This window comes from Panthera leo, chromosome B4 (genome assembly GCF_018350215.1).
Source record: "Panthera leo isolate Ple1 chromosome B4, P.leo_Ple1_pat1.1, whole genome shotgun sequence".
Classification (NCBI taxonomy): domain Eukaryota; kingdom Metazoa; phylum Chordata; class Mammalia; order Carnivora; family Felidae; genus Panthera; species Panthera leo.
Genome location: NC_056685.1, coordinates 93866820 through 93886258, shown reverse-complemented (window position 1 = coordinate 93886258; position 19439 = coordinate 93866820). Strand labels below are relative to the sequence as shown.

The window sequence follows — 19439 nt, the reverse complement described above, 5'->3', positions numbered from 1 at the left end:
CCTAAAATAGTCACTATTTGATCCTTTACAGAAAAAGTTTCCTGACCCTGGTTTACACTATGCTCAACTCAGGTCCATCGTGAAAACAGGTGTTCATACTGGACAAATTGTTGTTTTAAATCTATCAAGAGTTTTGTTTTGTTTAAACTTGCTCTTCTTTTAAGAAATGCACTTTAATGGGGAGATCCTAAATCATATACTGGACTGAGAAGAGTCACAATAATGAGAAGCTGAGATGCCTGCACAATATTGAAAAAAGGCTGTTTTCATTGCGGGCAAAGTCACTTACTTGGAAATACTATGTCCTCTGGCAGGCCCGAGTCTTACCTAAGCCTGAGACTATGGGTGATGGAAAAACCAATGCCCCCTCCCTCCTGGGCTTTAGAGAAGGTGGGGGCATAACGGGGGCATTTGGATGGGGACTAGGAGGCAGGCCTTGCTCCCAGTGGTGCTAGGCCAGAGACCACCAGGAGGAGACCCCCTATGAGGAGACTCTGAGCAATTTGTCCTTTCCCCATTGCATGTGTTTTGACTCTTCACCCTTGTCCCCTAGGGGTTAAACACTCAAGTTTCTGGAATCAGGCTGCAAGGGTTTGGATTTCAGTTTTTCTATTTACTAGTTTTGTAACTTTGTAACTTTGTCACACAGCAATAACTAACCTACATACTCTTTCAACAATGCCTTTGAATAGGCGTTCATCCAGTTGTGTTTCCATTTTTGTAAGAGCTTCTGAATCAGTCTCCCTGCCTTATTAAAATGTCATGCCCTCCAGTGTTCCTCCATGTTGATGTCAGAGTAATCCTTCTCAACTATTGTTTCTCCAATGTTTAACATCCTCCAAATACTCACCATTTCAATTAAGACAAAATTCCTACGTGATCTCATTTCTTCCTTCTTCTCTATCTCCCATCCTGCCTTTGCAACCTATGCTCCAGTCATATGAAACCCCTTGCCAACATTGAGCAACCATGATCTTTGTGTACCTTTGTGTCTTTGCACATGTTCTTCCTTCTCAAGACACCCTGTCCTCTCTTCTTTTAAATCTGTGAAGACTCTCATCAAAAACCTTAGGGATTACCACCTCTAGGCTTTTCTTGAAAAACTCCATTCTTAGACTGAGTTTGATGCCCTTCTTTTGTATGTGCCTTTATCATACCACTTATACTAGGAATTGGGAGAAACACTTTTTTCAGTTCTCCTCAGGTATATAGTTAGTACCATTCTAGAGGTATCAGAGAGAATTTATCATATACAATTTGTCTTAGGGCTTAGTTCTCTGCGGGGGGAGGATGGGCATTACCCTCATTAGAAGGGCTATTCTAAACCACAAATTCTTTCGAGTGCAAGGACTATCTTTATTAGTAGCATAGGGCCTGTTTGTACTCATTCATTAAATGAGCTATGAATAGCTGTCTTCAAAGGAACTCAAAGGAAAAATACAGAAATAATCCAAAGAAGTTTTTAACTTCTGAGAATGAATGTCCAAATTTTCCAAGATGCAGTCTCTGCCACATCTTAACCAATTTATGGGTCCCATGGTATCTGGCACATAGTAAATAGCCAATCATTTGTGGACTTGTCTATGCCCTTCATTGTTTAAGTGATCTCCATCTTGAGGTGTACCCAAATAGGCTTTGCAGTACCAACCTATTGACTAGGTTTGGAGTTCCAAAGCTGAGAACTACTCGTTTGAATGACCACATAGATAAAACTGTGAGGGTCTGTCAAATACTTGTAATTTCATTTCTCTGATGAAACGTGATCATTAACCTATTATATGTTCACTTTGAAAATGGATGCACCGATATAAGACTAAGAAAACCTCTTATCATAAAGTTTTAAGAAATGTGTAAAATATAAATACAGGAAAACTTTAAATTGGTATCCAACCAAACTTTTATTGGGGTTTTATTGCAATCTACTTTCGGCAATAAGGGGAAAGTAACCATAAGAACTCCGATCAGATTTTATTCAACAAAGCAGTTTTTCATGAATGCTTAAGGTCAGTGTATAGTCAGCTCAGCTTCCAGTATCAACTTGAGTACCTCATTACGGAAATTTATGCCAGAATGACAACAGTAAGGCATTGCAAGATCCTAAATCATCTAAGATTAAACCATATTTTACATATAACTTTTAGGACAGAATACTAATACTCTACAATAAATAAGAATTTTTAAAATGTGTTGCTTAGCCCTTGTTGAACTAAATTCAATTATTAGCTTATTCTTTAAGTACTCCAGTTAATAAAGGTTTGATTGTACTTCAAGAACTCTGACTTTTCCAAAGATAAAAAATTAGTTCTTATTTGTTATGACAAAAATTAAGCTTAAAAGCACATTCACACTTGTCCTTAAAAGCATGTTTACATCATATATGAAATAACTTCTCATGCCTGGAGATATGGTTTATATGGCAAAAAGTCATATGCAAAGAACAACTAGAGGGCAATCCTCCCAGCTCCACGTCCTCCAAAAAGCCACACTTGGCCTCAGTGTAAAAGTTATATTTTATTGCCATGCTACAAAATGTATGAAGTTGGCACTGATAGGGAAAACAGAGAACAAAGGGTGGGAAGGGAAAGAGGGCAAAAGATGTTGTTACATGTATATAACAAGGTTTTAATCAACAGTGGTAAATTTTGCCAATATTAAAAATGCAAACCAAAATTTAAAATGCTGATATGAAACAGCATTAATATACAATTTATGCATAGTACAGTATCACTTATGTCTTTTATTAGAGAAATATGGAATGTTTATAAAAGAAATTAACCATAGGGGATAAAATTCCTATTTCATATACAATTTGGCAATGGTAGTCCCACTGTTAGACAATTTTTTATAAAAGAAAAAATTAAAAATCTAATAAGCTACCTTTATACAAAGTTGCTATATTTATGCCTTTACGTAGGAAAAAAACATTTATAATGCAAATTAGGACATACAATAATCTTACAATATTATACAATGTAATGAAAATAAAAACATAACACAAAATTTTTCCTTTATAAAATGTATATTTTGCATTTACTAATGCAAATGTGGCACACCGGTGACTACTGTACTATTAATACCAGTCTGTTTCCATGCTATTGTTGTCCAATTGTCATAGAATTGCAATTGTATCAATGCTACAAAAGAATTGTGTTATACCCCCAAAATATGAGGAAACAGGAATGGGGAATAGGGATGTGAAGAAGAAGGATAGATAGGGTGCTGGTTTGGGCAGAGTATATTGTAGTATGTTGTAAAATATCTGTTAATTTTTCAAGCCAAAAACATTTTCTATACATTCTGTAATTTCGTACCAATGCCTTTATTCAAATTTGGCAAAAATCAGAGAAAGGGTAATTAGTACCATATACCTCACATATCAGAAATATGAATAAGATGCCAATACATCAGTTACTTCTGAATGTTGTCTTTGATGGTATGTCTATTTCAAGGAGATATATATAGATATAGATATAGATATATATATATGTATGTATATCCACACATACATACATATATATTTATACACACACACACTACACATTGCACAAAACAACTGGGCATTACGGATTACGAACTGCACAGGGGGAAGTGGGAAGTACTTTTTAGCTTGTTAAAACCTTTACCTTGAGGCAAAAATACGGTGGCACATTATTGGGAAATTATGAAAACATAAGGCCCCTGTCCCATTTTTAATAGAACATTATTGAGGTACATTTTTATATGTTGTGCCACAGATTTTTTTGAGGGGGAAGGAATAAACAAACACTAGCTTGACTTATAACATTGAACTGTGGGGTCAACATTAATATCTATAAAAACAAAGATTGCTTGGCAAATTTTCTTAAGTCCCAAATGTGATCTATTCTGGATATACTGGGAAGTGAAAAGCTTTTTGCTGAGTCTTCAAGAGTAAAGTGCATATCTCATCACTCCACAGCAGCAGTAAATAAAAGGAACTATTTGCCAATCTTCCTGGAGGGAGGGAAGGCACCATATTTTCATTTTTAAAAGAAGATGAAACTGGGAAATAAAACACATGAAGAAAAAACACAGGTAATACCCATATCAGTTTCCAACCCCTGATCTGGGATAAAAAGCTGTTATCGCCTGTATGGATAAAAGAGGACTCTATCAGGGGGAGAGCATATAAACAATGAGTATATTTCCAAAACCAGTAAGTGGGATCGTATGGTCTGTCAAAGAACAGAATAGCTAAAATTAGGTCTGTCTCAGAAAATCTGAAACGTATGGCCACAATTATATCCCAATAAAATATCTCGTTCTAAAATGTACCTAGTCACTGGTACATTCTCCCAGGACAGAGCTTAATGCCCATGGCTAGACTACTGCAAAGGACAAGTAGTGTTCCACATCACTTTTTATTAAATAGGAACACGGGTGATTTCCAGAGGCATCTAGAAATAAACACCAGTTGTATACATCTTCCTAATACTCATAGTACCTAAAATCAAATTCTTAGCAGACAAATTGGTCCCATTTTCATTTTTAAAGCACACAGTATTTAAAGCATAAACTGCAATGATTATATCGGAGCTACCTAAAATATATAAAGACTAATTAGAATCTGGAAGGAAAAGGAAAATGATGAGGAAAAGAAAGAAAATAAAGTATCCAACCTCCAAAATGAATCAACAGGTCAGCCCTTTCATTTGGAGGCTCTGTCTTGCCTGCTTGTTTTGGAGAAAACCGCGTGTACTGGTTCCATTATTATTCTTATTCCTCGTTACAAAAACCAACACATAAATTTGGCACGATTAGCATTCTACTCAGAAGAAAGCATAAATGGAACAATATATTAAAAATGGAAACTGCACACCTATACCGCTATTCTCTTTTTAGAGAACAGTGAACACTTTAGTCAAGCACCAAGTTCACAGAAAAGAAGAAAATTCTGCTATGCACATAAACCGATGGCACTGAAAATAACAGACACCTTTAATAATTTATTTTCTTTATAATGGTCCCACTCTATTATTCTGCTAATCCAGTCACTGTCCTATATAATTAGGTTATTTACTGATCAGGTTGGGTGCTATATGACTGAAATCTTTTCATGCTAAATTAACGTTAGTTACATCAGATAGATCCAAATCATGACCTCAAACGCCCTCATATTTAGAGAAAACAGTACCCTAACCTTTCCACTCTACCTTCTCTTGTCTTCTCTACTGTTTGAGAAACTGGAACATTCTGATTTTCTAAGAGTTAGGCATGTGGAGTCTCATCAGTTTATAGAAACTTCAATTCGGTTTAAATCCTAAATTATGACACAATCTCATTGCTAGAAGACTTCCACTGTACCTGCTATGCTGGCAACAATGCTAACACTCTCCTGAAATCAAGGGATCATCAAAGACCCAGCTGTGAGAAAGGACAGCCGAGCCAAGGAGCACTACCGTGGGCAGAGTAAAACCGCAGCCGTGTGATGAGGGAATCACTGCTAAAGTGCCGGGGGGGGGGGGGGGGGGGGGGGGGAGCGCCCACAGAGCAAACAGTACCGTTAGGGAGCTCTGCGTGTTAAAAGTTGCTTCCTTTTTGTCTCAGCTGTTAAAGAGATCACCAATGGACGCAAGGGAAATTTCAAATCGAGCGAATGTTTTTATCAACTTGAAAAGTAAACAGCATATAAATAAATACTGGACAAGGGCAACCCTGTTATAGAATAACAGTAAGTTCCAAATGAACCTTCAAAACCACAATTTGACAAAAATGCAAACTAAACAATGAACACATAATCCAATTTCAAAACTATATACAAACTCAAACATTTTAAATTGAAAAAGACATCAAGCAACAAAATGAGACATCCCAAACACCAAAGGAAAAAAACTGAAGGTAAATGGCAACCTGATGTCACAGATGCCTCCAGAAAACAATGTTATGGTTAATAATCTATAGGAGAGAAACTTTCAAGAGATCGTGGTTCAGATTTCCAAAGTTTTTGGGTAAAGTGACCTGAGACTGATTCTTGAGTCTAGTGGAATTCTCATTAAGATATCTGGGCATGCCCTTCAAATGACATCATGAGATGAGTGAACAGAAAATCTTGACTCCTTCCTGCCCTTCAACACACCAAGAGCAAACCACATTCACGGACATAGGACTCTTTCTAGTAACGCAGAAGGCAAAGGAACTGACTGGTATATAAGGAGGTGTGGTACTTCTACTTCCTTTACATATGTTTTGGCTCAAGTCAAAAAGCCTACAATTAACGAAATAAAGGATTCCTCACGTTACATGCCGGAGGCCATATACCATGAATAGTGAATCTACAAATATTACTTTCAAAGCCTAGAGTTATCTGTTAGCAATGCACATTATCAAGAGGCTTTATAAAATGTCTTAAACGCCAACCATGACTTAGACATGAATGATGTGCGTACGTCCGGAATATTGATACAAATCAACCAGCATTGTCACTCACTTCAACTCTCATTTTAAATAGGCACTGTGAGAATGGGGGTGCTGCTGGACAGTAATGAGTAGTATATACTGAAATGAGTGTTCTTTAAGGAGTACCTGCTCTACATTAATTCCCTTTAGTTAAAGAAGCACAGGAAATATTCAGAAAAAAAAAAATCTTATCAGTCTATAAAAGGAGTTAGTGTTTAGAAATGAAAAATGAAGCACTCGCATCTTCATTTTTGAAAACTTCACAAAGGTGCAAACAAGGTAATGCTTTCCCGGCTCACATGGGCAGATCAGTACTATTATGTCTAGTCTTCCTAGATGTGCCATCGTCTCGTGGCAGTGCTTTCTGCAAACTTGACATAGCAGCAGTTCTCTCGATGTCGATCACAGCATACAGCTCTGTGCGCCTGGTAGGGGTCTGTGGAAGGGGAGTGGTAGGCGTTTTTGGAGTCTGAGGGTTGTCAGAGTCACTGCCACCTTCCAAGTCGACCTGTATGTAATTGAGCTGCCTGTGTTCTAAACTTGGGCGCCTGATATCAAAGTTAAAGACCGTCGGTGTACAGTCCCGACGCCTGGAAAACTCTATTTTGTGAGCACTTGCCGGCACTGTTACATTCTCTGTATTTACATAGTTATGCATTGGATCTAGATTATTATGGTAGCCATTTAGAGATGGGGTCTTTGGTCCTAAATTGTCATCTTCATCCCTACTTAGCTTGCGGGCTTCCCAAACAGGAGGCAAAGATGGTAAATTTTCATAGTTTAATAATGCAGTTCTTCTCTGAGCTGAGTTGTTGATATTCTGGGTATCTGAGGTACTGCTGGATGTCAGACGACCTCTCCTGACCCCTGAGGCACTAGGGATAGATAACCCATTTATATTCTCATACACCAGTTTGTTCACAGAGGGTGCCTCTCTGCGCTCATCGCTGTCATACCCAGTGTCCCATTCCGTGCTGTTTGCACCACTCCCACCGACTTGGTCTCTTCCAAGTTGCTCCAGTTTCTCTTTTTCCATTAACTGCTTTTGAACAGGGGTTGGTCCTAAGACAAATTTGACTCCTTCAGGTTCGAGAAGAATCTGAGGGTCCCTGTCCTCAATACTACTTGGTTCTTCTTTTGGTGTGTTGCTTTCAGCATTAGAGATCCTCGCCTCCAATGGGACGTGCACGCTTGTGCGGTGTTTCCGCTCTTCCTGCACTCCTGTGGTGTTGACATAGGTATGGACCTAAAACAAGACAGGAAAGTGAATCAATAACTTGCTTAAAACAAAAACAAAAATCGGTGACCGTATCAGTTAATTTTATCGATTAACTTTCTTGATACACTCTTCCTTCAAAGCTTTTGTATCCATTTTTCACTAATAAAAAGGTGGGGAGAGGGGAGGAATGTAGAAAGATCTTCCTCACTTGATAAAAAAAAAAATACTCTAAAATAACACATCACATTGTACTTGACATGAAAATCAGTCTGTTAAAAAAAAAAAATAAGGAACAAATTGGGATTATCGTTTTGATGTTGTTTTAGAAATTCTCATCAATGCATTAAAACATGAGTCAGAAATAAGGAATAGTGGCGCCTGCATGGCTCAGTTGGTTAAGCGTCTGACTTCAGTTCAGGTTATGATCTCGTGGTTCATAGGTTTGAGCCCCACATTGGGCTCCATGCTGATGGTGCACAGCCTGCTTGGGATTCTCTCTCTCCGTCCCTTTCCCGTGTAAGTGTACGCTCTCTCTCTCAAAATAAATAAACAGACTTAAAAAGAAAAAAAGAAATACAGAATAACAAGTATTAAAAAGAAGAGACAAATTTATCACGACTTACAGACGCTGTGACTATAAAAAGAGCATCTACTGGATTTAATAAGAGTACTGTAAAATGCATAGATATAAAATAAATACCACCTGCTAAGAAATCATCACTATTTAGAAAAGGTCAATGGTATCGTGAGGGAACACAAAAACATTTGGGAGACTATACATAAAATGTGAAAAACTCAAAATGCAAAACAGAGGGAAGTATAATTATAGTAAATAACACAAGAATTCATTTACTATGTAAAGAACACAAAGAAATAGGTTTCAAAACAGTAAAAATCTCCTAATGATATGGAGATATACAAAGACATACAAAGATATACAAAGATATGTATAACTAATTAATATAGAGACAATGTTCAACCAAATACTTCATTTCTCAAATGAAATACTCTGGGAGTAATACTCTGGGATATTAAATAGCTTCATAAAAACCCTGACAACAAAATCTACCTTTCTGCTAGTAGTCCACTAATATAAAAAGCAGCAGGGGCGCCTGGGTGGCGCAGTCGGTTAAGCGTCCGACTTCAGCCAGGTCACGATCTCGCGGTCCGTGAGTTCGAGCCCCGCGTCAGGCTCTGGGCTGATGGCTCAGAGCCTGGAGCCTGTTTCCGATTCTGTGTCTCCCTCTCTCTGCCCCTCCCCCGTTCATGCTCTGTCTGTCTCTCTCTGTCCCAAAAAAAATAAATAAAAAAAAAACGTTGAAAAAAAAAAAAAAAAATTAATTAAAAAAAAGCAGCAAAAATTCCAAAAGCATTGGAGGTTATTATAACAGGAACTGGCCATTAGTTATATTTGCCTTTATCCATAGACACCTCTCTCCTGTGAGCCTAAAAACTACCGTAATGCTACGTTTCCCTCCATGCTTGTAGATATTTGGCTTATGTCAGAAAATATATGCTGTTTCCTCTGACTCTTCACCACAAAAGTCACATACAAACAGTGAAAGCTACAATTCAAATGGACTAAAATGTTCAAGTATTGGCGCAGCAACGCTCTAACCCCACACAATCTATTATCGCATCAGACAGCAGCGCACACTTACTTGCTCCTCAGCCACAAGCAAAGGATGAGTAGATTCTTCACCCACTGAAGGCAGGCGTGCACTTCCCACAGAAGGATGTCTGCTTGAAGGATGCGAGGAAGCATCTCCAAATGAGGGATATCGGGGATATCCATTAGGTAAATTCTGAGCAGCAAACCCTGGAGCTGAGTTTTTGTTTATTGGTTTAAGAAGGAAAGCAGGATATGGGGGGCAGGACAGACAGAATAAAAATGAATGAGAATCGAATAGGCCTGGAGAGAATTAAGCAAGGTGTTTCTGGTAAGACACAGCAGAAACCAGAGCACAAATAACACCCCCTTCCACTCCAACTTTCCATTCACATTTTAGATAATATGGAACTTCTAATGTTTTCCTAATTAAAATATTAAAAATGTTTCTATTATAGATGTAACAGTTTTTTAAAACTGATGACCATTATGCTTATGTTAGCCAATGGTGATCTCTAACATGTTACAGATTAAATAATCCATAATTCATAGTTTATAAATGTCTGTTATTCAAAATACAAGAGAAAAAACAGGTACTTACTTGTAGGTGTTCGAGGTGTTCTGGGGACTTCCAACTCTGTCTGATGATTATTCCTTTCTACAACTGGCTCTTCCACCACATTTATACTATTATTTTGCATAATCTCTTGCAACATGTTAAATAATTCTTCTGCACGAGCACACTTAAAGGCGAAGATTCCTACAAATACAAAATAGAAGGAAAAAATAGTAGCCACAGCTTTAAAAAAGATACAGGAGCACTTGTCAAAGAACAAAATTGTGAAGTTAAGTATTCTATGCACTGACAGCAAGAAAGGCCTTTTAAATAAATGTCTGACAAATTAATGGCATTCTGTTTCAAAACATAAGCCCAAAAGGAAATCCACAGAATAATTTTCATATGTCTAAGGGAGATGGCCCAAAACAAGGCAGACAAAAACAAGATTTGAACACTTACTTTAGACTGTTTCTTAACAGCAGGGGGAGCCCAAATCACCGTTATGGGCAGATGATCCTTTACCATTTGACTGTCCCTTACTTGGTGGTTTACGATCCTTACCTTGTTTAATTATTACAATTCTGTAAGGTAGGCATTAGCATACCTCTCTGATGGAGCAGAAATCTGATGTTTGACAGAAATCGTGTAACTTGTCCGAGGCCTTTCACACAGTAGGCAGCAAAAAAACCAAACTATGTTCTCTTTGACTCCAAAGTTTAGGTTCTTTCCCCAAAAAGTAATAACAGTAAAGAAACATAGCCAATTTACTGCAACTAATCATATGCTGAAAATCTTAAAGTTAATAATATGAGTCAAAATTCTGGACACAGAATATGCTTAATGAATGCCTGATAAATTAATACATAGCTTATTATATCTCTGAACAATCCACTTCTTTGGGGGAATTTTTTTCTGACAGGAGAGAAGTGAAGTATTAATGTAAACATTATATACAGGATAAATGAAAGAACAATTTTCAAATGTGAAAATGTTTGTAGAAAAACAAAATTAAAGGCTCTACCTACCTTGTCCAGTTTGACACCTTCGACCACTTTCAAAAGAAAAGAGATTTGAATCATAGCCATAGCGCCGCAGGCAGAGGTAGTGCCATTTTACTGAATCACGTTTGCGAGTGTATAAAATCAGTTCTGTGTCTGTAAGTTCCATAATGCCAGAACCTAACTCATTCCCATCATCATCCACATTAATGACCTAAAAAAAGAAAGTTCAATTAGTGCTAACCTGATGCTCCCACTTGACGGTCATACACACATTTCACCAATTTGTCGGCAAAATGCACTATTGTTGATTGGTTCAGTTATTCGCTCTTTTGTTAGCTCATTCATCAACCAATGTGTTTTCAGGGCACGAACTATGTAGCAATGTAAGATCTGCTTCTATCCACAAGCGACTCACATTCCCAGTGAGAATATAAGATATACAAACATGAAATCAACAATACAAAGCTGTATAGGAGTAGTAGACAAATGGGTGCAACATAGGTTGCAAAAGACAGCAACTGTGGCCTAGGGTTGCTGGAGAAGTCTTCACCAAAGAGGAGGAGGGACTTCAGCCAGGCCTCAGGAGAGAGCTGGTGGGTCAGGGCTTGTAGGGCATATCCTGACGATGCAGTACTATAGCACAAAGAAGGTATATTTCAGAGAGACCAAGAGAAGACTGGTACAGAGTTCATGGAAGGGAAAGCCTTGCACTGCTGAGTTTCTGAAAATGGCCAGACAGGTAACACTTCAGGAGAACTGTCTATATTCCTGGGGTAGGCAGAGCGCTTTGCACATACTTTTCCCATTTAATCCTCGTAACAATCCTAAACTGCAGGTAATACGATTTTCTCCACTGTACTGTACACAAACGGAACAAACCTGCCCAAGGTCACAAAGCTACAAAGCCACAGGGTTTCAACTTACACCTAGGTTTGTGTGATCCAGAGGCTATGACTTACAACAACTTGAGGTCAGACTACGAGAGACACTAAATGGCTGTGAATAGGTAAGAAATGGAACATTTATGCTCTAGGTAACAGAACACCATGGGAGTTTTAGGATGATGAAAGAGTAAGATCAATATGATGTCAACTGCAGGATGGATCACAAAGGTGACGGACTCAAGGGTAGAGTCCAGCTAAGAAATTATCCAGGCATATGAAGCAATGACTGGGATGTGGTGACCAGACTGAAGAGGCACCTATAAAATGGCATTTAAAAAAGTATTTCTAGAACCGTATGTCATCATTTGTTAAAACAAGAAGGCAGAGTGGACACAAAGAGAAATAAAAGGGTCCAGAGATAAAAGTAAGGAAGTAAGATATATTAAGGGAAGAAAAAGAACATCCAAGTAGGCAGTGAGAGATGTAACTCAACCAGTTTTACTAACCTTAAACTTGTTCCGATGGTTATCTGGGACAGTGTCTTTATCTGGACAGCTACAACAGCTACCCATGGCTTCTTCAGAAGACCATGTGAGCGCTACATGAAAGATAATTTGGAAAAAATTATTAAATGTAGGATATAAAAATCGTAAAACAGAAAAAGACTTTAGAAACCATCTAACACAGGGGCACCCAGGTGGCTCACTCGGTTATGCGCCGGACTCTTGATTTCACTTCAGGTCATGATCTCACGGCTTGTGGGTTCCAGCCCCTGTGACGGACTCTTCGCTGACAACATGGAGCCTGCTAGGGATTCTCTCTCTCCCTCTCGCTCTGCCCCTCCCCCACTCACTCTCTGTCTCCAAAAATAAATAAACTTAAAAAAAAAAAGAAAGAAAGAAACCACCTAACACAAGTCCTGCATTATTTTGATGAGGAAAATTAAGCCCAAGAAGGTATAGGGCTAAGCTAGATTTCACACATTCAGCTGCTGAATTTGCTCAGTGATAATGAGAATAGTTGCATGAGGTAGACTTCACAGAAATCTCAAATTTCCAGTTTAATTTGCAAAGGTCTGCCTATTTTTAAATTACCTTAACAAAAAACCAATTTAAGGTCTTATCTCATATGTAACACTATTTAAATGAAGTCATTTATGGAATTAACCCTTTATGGTTTGTCAGGAATTTCATATCTTTCTTTTAATAAATTTCTAAAGGGATGTTGGACTTCTAGGTTGGCAGGTATTTTGATTCTCATTATTCACTGTAGTATCCTTTATGTACCTAACCAGGCCAAAGCTGACTGGTAAATAAGACACAAAAACAAATTTGGAACAGTTCATTAAGAGAGAAAGATAACCCAAAAATCAAGCGGTAACTTAACACAGAGAATATTGGCAAACTGATACAGCATGTCTGTGTAATCCTGCTTTCCCACACAAGGTCAGAGATGGTAGGTTATAGGTGACATTAAGTGTTCAAGAACACTGCAAATGAACAAAGATAAAATTCAAAACACTACTTACAAACAAGGGAAAGAATCAGAATGAATGTGATAATATTTGAAAAAGTGGAAGGAAAGGAAGCACAAAAAGCTACTAAATATTCAAAAACATAAATCTGGTAAAATTGGTTTAAAATTCTTCAGTTGCTCTTCATTATCTTCAGGAAAAAAATGTGAAGCTTGTCCGCATGACATAAGGTTCTTCACAATCTCATCCCTGGCCACAGATCTAGTCTGAACTCTCCTTGTCTCTGCTTCAAGCCCTACCCAGTCATACTAAACAGTCCCCAGAGCAGCTTGTCCCCTCACACCCTTCCATGCTGCTCCTTTCCTTTCTCAAGATCCAATCAGAATACAGTGATTCAGGGAGGCTTCGCTAATTCTAAGCAAACTGGGAGGGTTACACTTTTTATGTATCCCCCAAGGCACCCTGGGCTTCCCAGTATCACAGCATTTTCACACTGTTTATTTAAGTATCGTTCTCCCTGCTCCCCCCTCCCACCCCCCCGCCCCGTAAGCTCCTTCCTAAGCAGGGACAGACCTTATCCAGTTTTTGCATTCCCCATGCCCTAACACGCCACCTAGCACCACAGAGCGGGGAGCTCTAAGTCTCTTGTGAGCTGAATGAATTGAACTGTACTAAATAAAGGTAAAAAAGGCTGGCAGGTATAAGTATGAGGCAGATGAAAAAGTATATTAGTGTACAAACCAAAAGAAGCGATAAATTAAATAGTAAAGTTAAGACTCATGTTTGGTAGTTTGCTCCAGGTAATATGCCAGCTAAATATCATGGCATAAAGATGATTAAGTCACAGGGGCACCTGAGTGGCTCAGTCAGGTAAGTATCCAATTCTTGATCTCGGCTCAGGTCATGATCTCACGGTTCGTGAGTTTGAGCCCTGCATTGGGCTTTGTGCTGACAGCATGGAGCCTGCTTGGGATTCTCCCCCCCCCCCCCCCCCCTCTCTCTCTCCCCCACTCTCTCTGCCCCTCCTCAGCTCCCATTCTCTCTCTCTTAAAATACATAAATACATAAAACAAACATTAACAACAACAAAAAAAGATGATTAAGTCACAGTATGTACTTCTGAAAAGTCATGAGTCTAAAGGGAGAGACAGAGATGTAAATAGATAATGCATTATGTTTAAATCTTAGAATCTGAGAAGAGTTCTGTGGGCACAGTAAAAGGAGCAAATAACTTTCTGGGTTAACAGGGCAGGAAGCACCATTTGAACTGGTACTTAAAAAGGTGAGCAGAAACAGTGTGCTGGACACAGAACAGAAATAGGTAGTTGAGACAGATAAAAGAGTACAAAGGTCAAGGTCATGAAAGATCATGAAAGGTGATATTGCATTCAGGAGAAAGTGAGGTGTCCAATACAACTAGAATACAGGCAGGCTGTAACAAGAGCAGGGGCCAAACCATATAAAGGGTCCTGAACAATGAGGTAGGATCTGGGACTCCAACTAGCTAGACGTCCTTCAGTGTCCTCCTAGTCACACGGACATGACTCTATCATGGCATTTATCATATTCTATTGTAATGTTTATCTGTCTCAACATTCACTTCACTGTAATTTCCCTAAAGATAGGAGCCTTCTCTAAGCACTAAGCATATCACCTGACATAGCACATGGTTCATCAATATTTACTTTTTAAAAATTAATGCAACTGGAGACACCTGGGTGACTCAGTTGGTTAAGTGCCTGACTCTTAATTTCGGCTCAGGTCATGATCTCATGGGTTTGTGAGATTGAGCCCCACATCAGGCTCTGCAATGACAGCCTGGAGCCTGCTTGGGATTCTCTCTTCCTCTCTCTCTCCTCTTCTCCCACTCTCTCTCTCTCTTTCTTAAAATAAATAAACAAACATGGAAAAATTAATACAGGCGTACCTTGGGGATACTGCAGGTTTGGTTCCAGACCACAGTAAAAAAGCAAGTATTGCAATAAAGCAAGTGAAATCAACTTTTTGGTTTCCCAGTGCATATAAAAGTTATGTTTAGGGGCACCTGGGGGGCTCAGTCCATTAAACCTCCAACTCTTGATTTTGGCTCAGGTCATGATCTCATGGTTTGTGAGACTGAGCCCCATGTCGGGCTCTGTACTGATGACACAGAGCCTGCTTGGGATTCTGTCTCTCTCTCTCCCTCTCTCTCTCTCTCTCTGCACTTCCCCTGCTCGTTCTTTCTCTCTCAAAATAAATAAACCTTTAAAAAAAAGTTATGTTTACACTATATGACAGTCCATTAAATGTGTAGTAGTGTGTCCAACAAAACAATGTACTTTAATTAAAAAAGACTTCCTGCTAAAAATGCTAACCATCATTTAAGCTCTTCAGTGAGTCATCACCACTGATCTCAGATTATCATAATAAATATAATAATAAAAGAGTTTTAACTATTGTGAGAATTACCAAAATGTGACACAGAGACACAAAGTGAGCAAATGCTGTTGGGAAAATGGCATTGATAGGCTTGTTCAAAGCAAGAGTGTCACAAATCTTCAATTCATAAAAATCACAGTATCTGGAAAGCACAATAAAGCAAGGCACAATAAAACAAGGTATGCCTGAAAATATTTAATAAATTATATGATGAGAAAGAGGCAAAAGAATATTTAAAACATTTTTTTAAAGTAGAGGGATAATTGACAGAAACAAAGGCTTTTGAAAATTATACATCTATCCTTACCACTGACCTGCTCATGAATATAAAGAGCTAAAAGAATACTATAGTGTGGCTTCTGCCTCAAAACATTCAAAGGAGTGTTTTTAAATAATTCCTCAAATGAAATAAAAAATCATCCCTCTTTTTTGTTGTTGTTGTTATTGTTTTGTTTTAAAGATTTTTAAATATCTTTCTAAGTAATCTCTACACCCAACTTGGGGCTCAAATCCACAAACCCGAGATCAAAAGTCGCACGCTCCACCAGCTGGCCCGCTAGACGCCCCTAGAAAATCATTCTTCTATTTGCCACCTTCATGGGCTACCTGTTAAGGCAGCACCTCCCGTGCGGTCAGGGACATTTGAATGGCGGTGCAAACTACTTAGAAACTCTATCCACACTGAGTGTTTCAATTCGGCACAACAACAATTAATGAAAAGCCTAGCATGTGACACAAAAGCCTCGTGTGCCATGCTAAGGAGAATGGATTTCATCCTACACATGATGGAAAGCCAGTAAAGAATGGGAAGCAGGAAAGCGAGTTGCTCATGACTTCATTTTAAATATATCCACCTGCAGAATAAATTTAAGTGGCAATTCAGTTCAGAGAAGAAAAACCAGTTAGGGAATATTGAAAAATGAAATCTGCTACAGACCTAAAACCAGTGCAGCAGTAGTAGGGAGACACAAGAGATGAATTTGTAAAATATTTAGGAAGGCAAGTGAGCAGCACGAAGTGGCTGGCTAGGCATACGGGAAGGAAGAGGCAGCTTCCAGTGTGGCAGATGAAGGGGGCTGGTTCCATTACCTGAGACAGAAAAAAGCATGGTAGTTTTCAAGTGGAAGTGATGGTGGTTAGCTCAGTTTTAGCCATGTTGAGATGCTAGAGAACAACCAAATGGAGATATGCAACAGAGAGTTAAATACATGAGTATAGATTTGAGGAAGGGGTAAAATATTGATACACACAGAACATGTGAAGCTGTAAAACAGAAAACACTGCCCAAGGATAGTACCGAGAGTGGTCTACAGTTAAAATTCTGGGGAATGCAAATGTAGAAATACTGGAGTAGAGGTAAGCGAGTGAAGGAGGAAAAAAAAAAAATCAGAATCGTACAAACTGAAAAAAGAAAGTGTCAAGAAGGGGGGTTCCATCATGGGAGACTGGTAGAGGCGGAAACCAAACTGAAGTGAACGAATGGAAGATAAGGAAGTAGCCCCCCAGAGAACAGAAACTGCTCTTTCCCGAACAGGTTCAGAAAGGGAAGGGCAGAGCGTGACAGCGTAGACAGACATGGTTTCAAAAGAAAATATGCTGCTTGAGTTATTTGTTTTCAGATGACATAGATTTATACAGGTTTGTAATCAGTAGGTCAAGAAAGGTTAAAATTTTTAGGAAAAAAAAAAAACAAAGGAAAAAAATGAGTTATATGGTAGATCAAGACAGACAGGGAGACTGGAGAAGAGGAGTTCCAGGGCTCAGAATGAGAAGTCTGCCCACAGAAGCAGGACTGCCTTGTCCTGAGGAGAGAGGGAAGAAAATAAGAATGGGTGGAACCCAGCAGAAAAACTGAAGTAGGTAACACCTATCATCCTAAATTCCCTTTGTAAAATAGAAAGCAAGTTTGCAGAATGAGGGACTTGAGGCAAACGGTAGGGTTATTCACCAGGGGGCTACCCACGAAAGGGAGCAGGATTATTCAGTAGGCTGCACTCAGAGTTCAGCAGAGGTTGGAGAGGAAGACGGCACTGTTTTTGCAGCAGTGCTCAGCCGTCCAGAGGGCAGATGGTTCCGGCGACCCAGGCTCAGAGAGTAAGGGGACAAGGAAATTAGAGGATACTGGCAATAAGGGGGTTTGAAGTGATGGAACATCAGGTCCGGTCGGGAAAGAAGTAAAAAAAGAAGAGGGCTGATGAAATGGAAAAACCAGAGGCAAAAAGGAACAGGAGGCCTCCATAAGGTTAAAGAAAAGGCTCAGTCTGAGTGAGAGACTAGACAGCTGGAGCAACAGGAGGTTGTGGTCAATCTTCCAACACAGAAGAAGACTTTTTAGTGTGGAGCTCTCTTGCACATTTCTGACTCCTCCTCCAGAACCACAAACTCCTAGGCAAGGGGAAAGGCAAGATACTAGATATTCTGCATTTATGACCACCAGATTAATATTTGGAGACCACATCTGAGTTATGTAAGACTTAATAATGTGCACTAAAACTGTAAATACTTGATAAGAAACCATATGATTTCACCATCTTACCCAACCAAATTCATAACTCAGCAAAAACCTATATAGACTAACTATGCTCACTCAAGAAAGTAGCTGAGATTACATTCAAGAACAAAAGATAGCTACCGTTTGGGAAGATTGGTATTGCACCAAGTTGCCTGAATATTTTTATTTTTTTAATGTTTATTTATTTGGGGGGGGGGGTGGTGCATGCAGAGAAAGAAGGAGACACAGAATCTGAAGCAAGCTCCAGGCTCTGAGCTGTCAGCACAGAGCCCAACACAGGGCTCCAGGACTCAAAGTCACAAACAGTGAGATCATGACCTGAGGCAAAGTCAGATGCTCAACTGACTGAGCCACTGAGGCGCCCCTGATTATTTTAAATTTGTAAACATTGGCTTAGTTTAATTAAAGCCACTTGTCCTTATTCTTTGGAGGGGACAGCAACTCAGGCCGCAATGTGACTACATTCAAGAAAACAATTAAAATATCCTGTTTAATTTGTGGGGAAAAAAAAGAGAATATAATTTGTGAACTTAATGTTTTTCTTTTTTTTTAAGATAAACCTCAACTTACCTAGATCTAGCCATTAATATTCTTAGCCTCTTCTGCAGCATCAGGAGTTTAATCATTCTTCAAAATACCATGTTTTCTTTGTTTGGTGACTTAACCTAGAAACAGAAAAAAGGCAAGAATTTATTTCTCTTAAAGCAATGATTTTCCTTATAAGACTTCCGGTAGCACTGTTAGTTCAGTTAATCTATTTAAATAAACTCAAAAATATAAAAATCTGATAAATATAGAAGATCTATTTTTAAAGTTAAAATGACATGTACATGTTACCATTCACACAGCCTTTTCAAAGGAAGAAGTAAACATGCTATATAGTCTAAGTTCTATAATGTTTGGATATCAGAACCTTCATAAGTCATTGACTGGCTTCTCCACTACAGCTATGACACTGGACAACTCACTTCTCTATACTTATCTCCTCAGCCATAAAATGAGAGGTCAGACTAAACCACCTCCGGCGTTCCTTTCCAACTCTAAAACCCCATTTCATCCTGTGGCAGGCTAATTCTCCACTTCCAGTCACTTTTCTTAAACCTTTCTGGCACTCCTCCCAAAGAGCAGACTTTAGAGTCCACTTGCTGTACCTTCCTAGTCTACAAGACCCCTCCAGAACCAAATCAGAGGAGTCAGTCATTAGGACTGTCATTAGTCAAGTCAGTCATTAGAACAAGCATGTCATAGAGTCACAGGATAACGGTATAACTTATAGCAATAAATTACAATTTAAAATTTCAAGAGATTCCAACATACTTTTGGGAAATTTCTGGTCAATCAATTCCCTT

At 38.8% G+C, this 19439-nt stretch overlaps 1 protein-coding gene across 6 annotated transcripts in view; it reads right to left on the bottom strand.

The window, feature by feature from the left end:
- Positions 1 to 1874: 1874 nt before the first annotated feature.
- FRS2 (fibroblast growth factor receptor substrate 2) overlaps positions 1875 to 19439 on the bottom strand; it is a 111081-nt gene continuing 93516 nt past the window's right edge. For all 6 annotated transcript variants that reach the window (XM_042947145.1, XM_042947150.1, XM_042947148.1 and 3 more), the window contains 6 exons: positions 18661 to 18755; positions 12193 to 12284; positions 10827 to 11013; positions 9844 to 10002; positions 9295 to 9458; positions 1875 to 7660 (listed from right to left, as the gene is read on the bottom strand). In XM_042947145.1, the coding sequence (XP_042803079.1) occupies positions 6710 to 7660; positions 9295 to 9458; positions 9844 to 10002; positions 10827 to 11013; positions 12193 to 12258 (1527 nt within the window). In that variant the 5' untranslated portion in view covers positions 12259 to 12284; positions 18661 to 18755 and the 3' untranslated portion in view covers positions 1875 to 6709. The remainder of the gene's footprint in view (positions 7661 to 9294; positions 9459 to 9843; positions 10003 to 10826; positions 11014 to 12192; positions 12285 to 18660; positions 18756 to 19439) is intronic.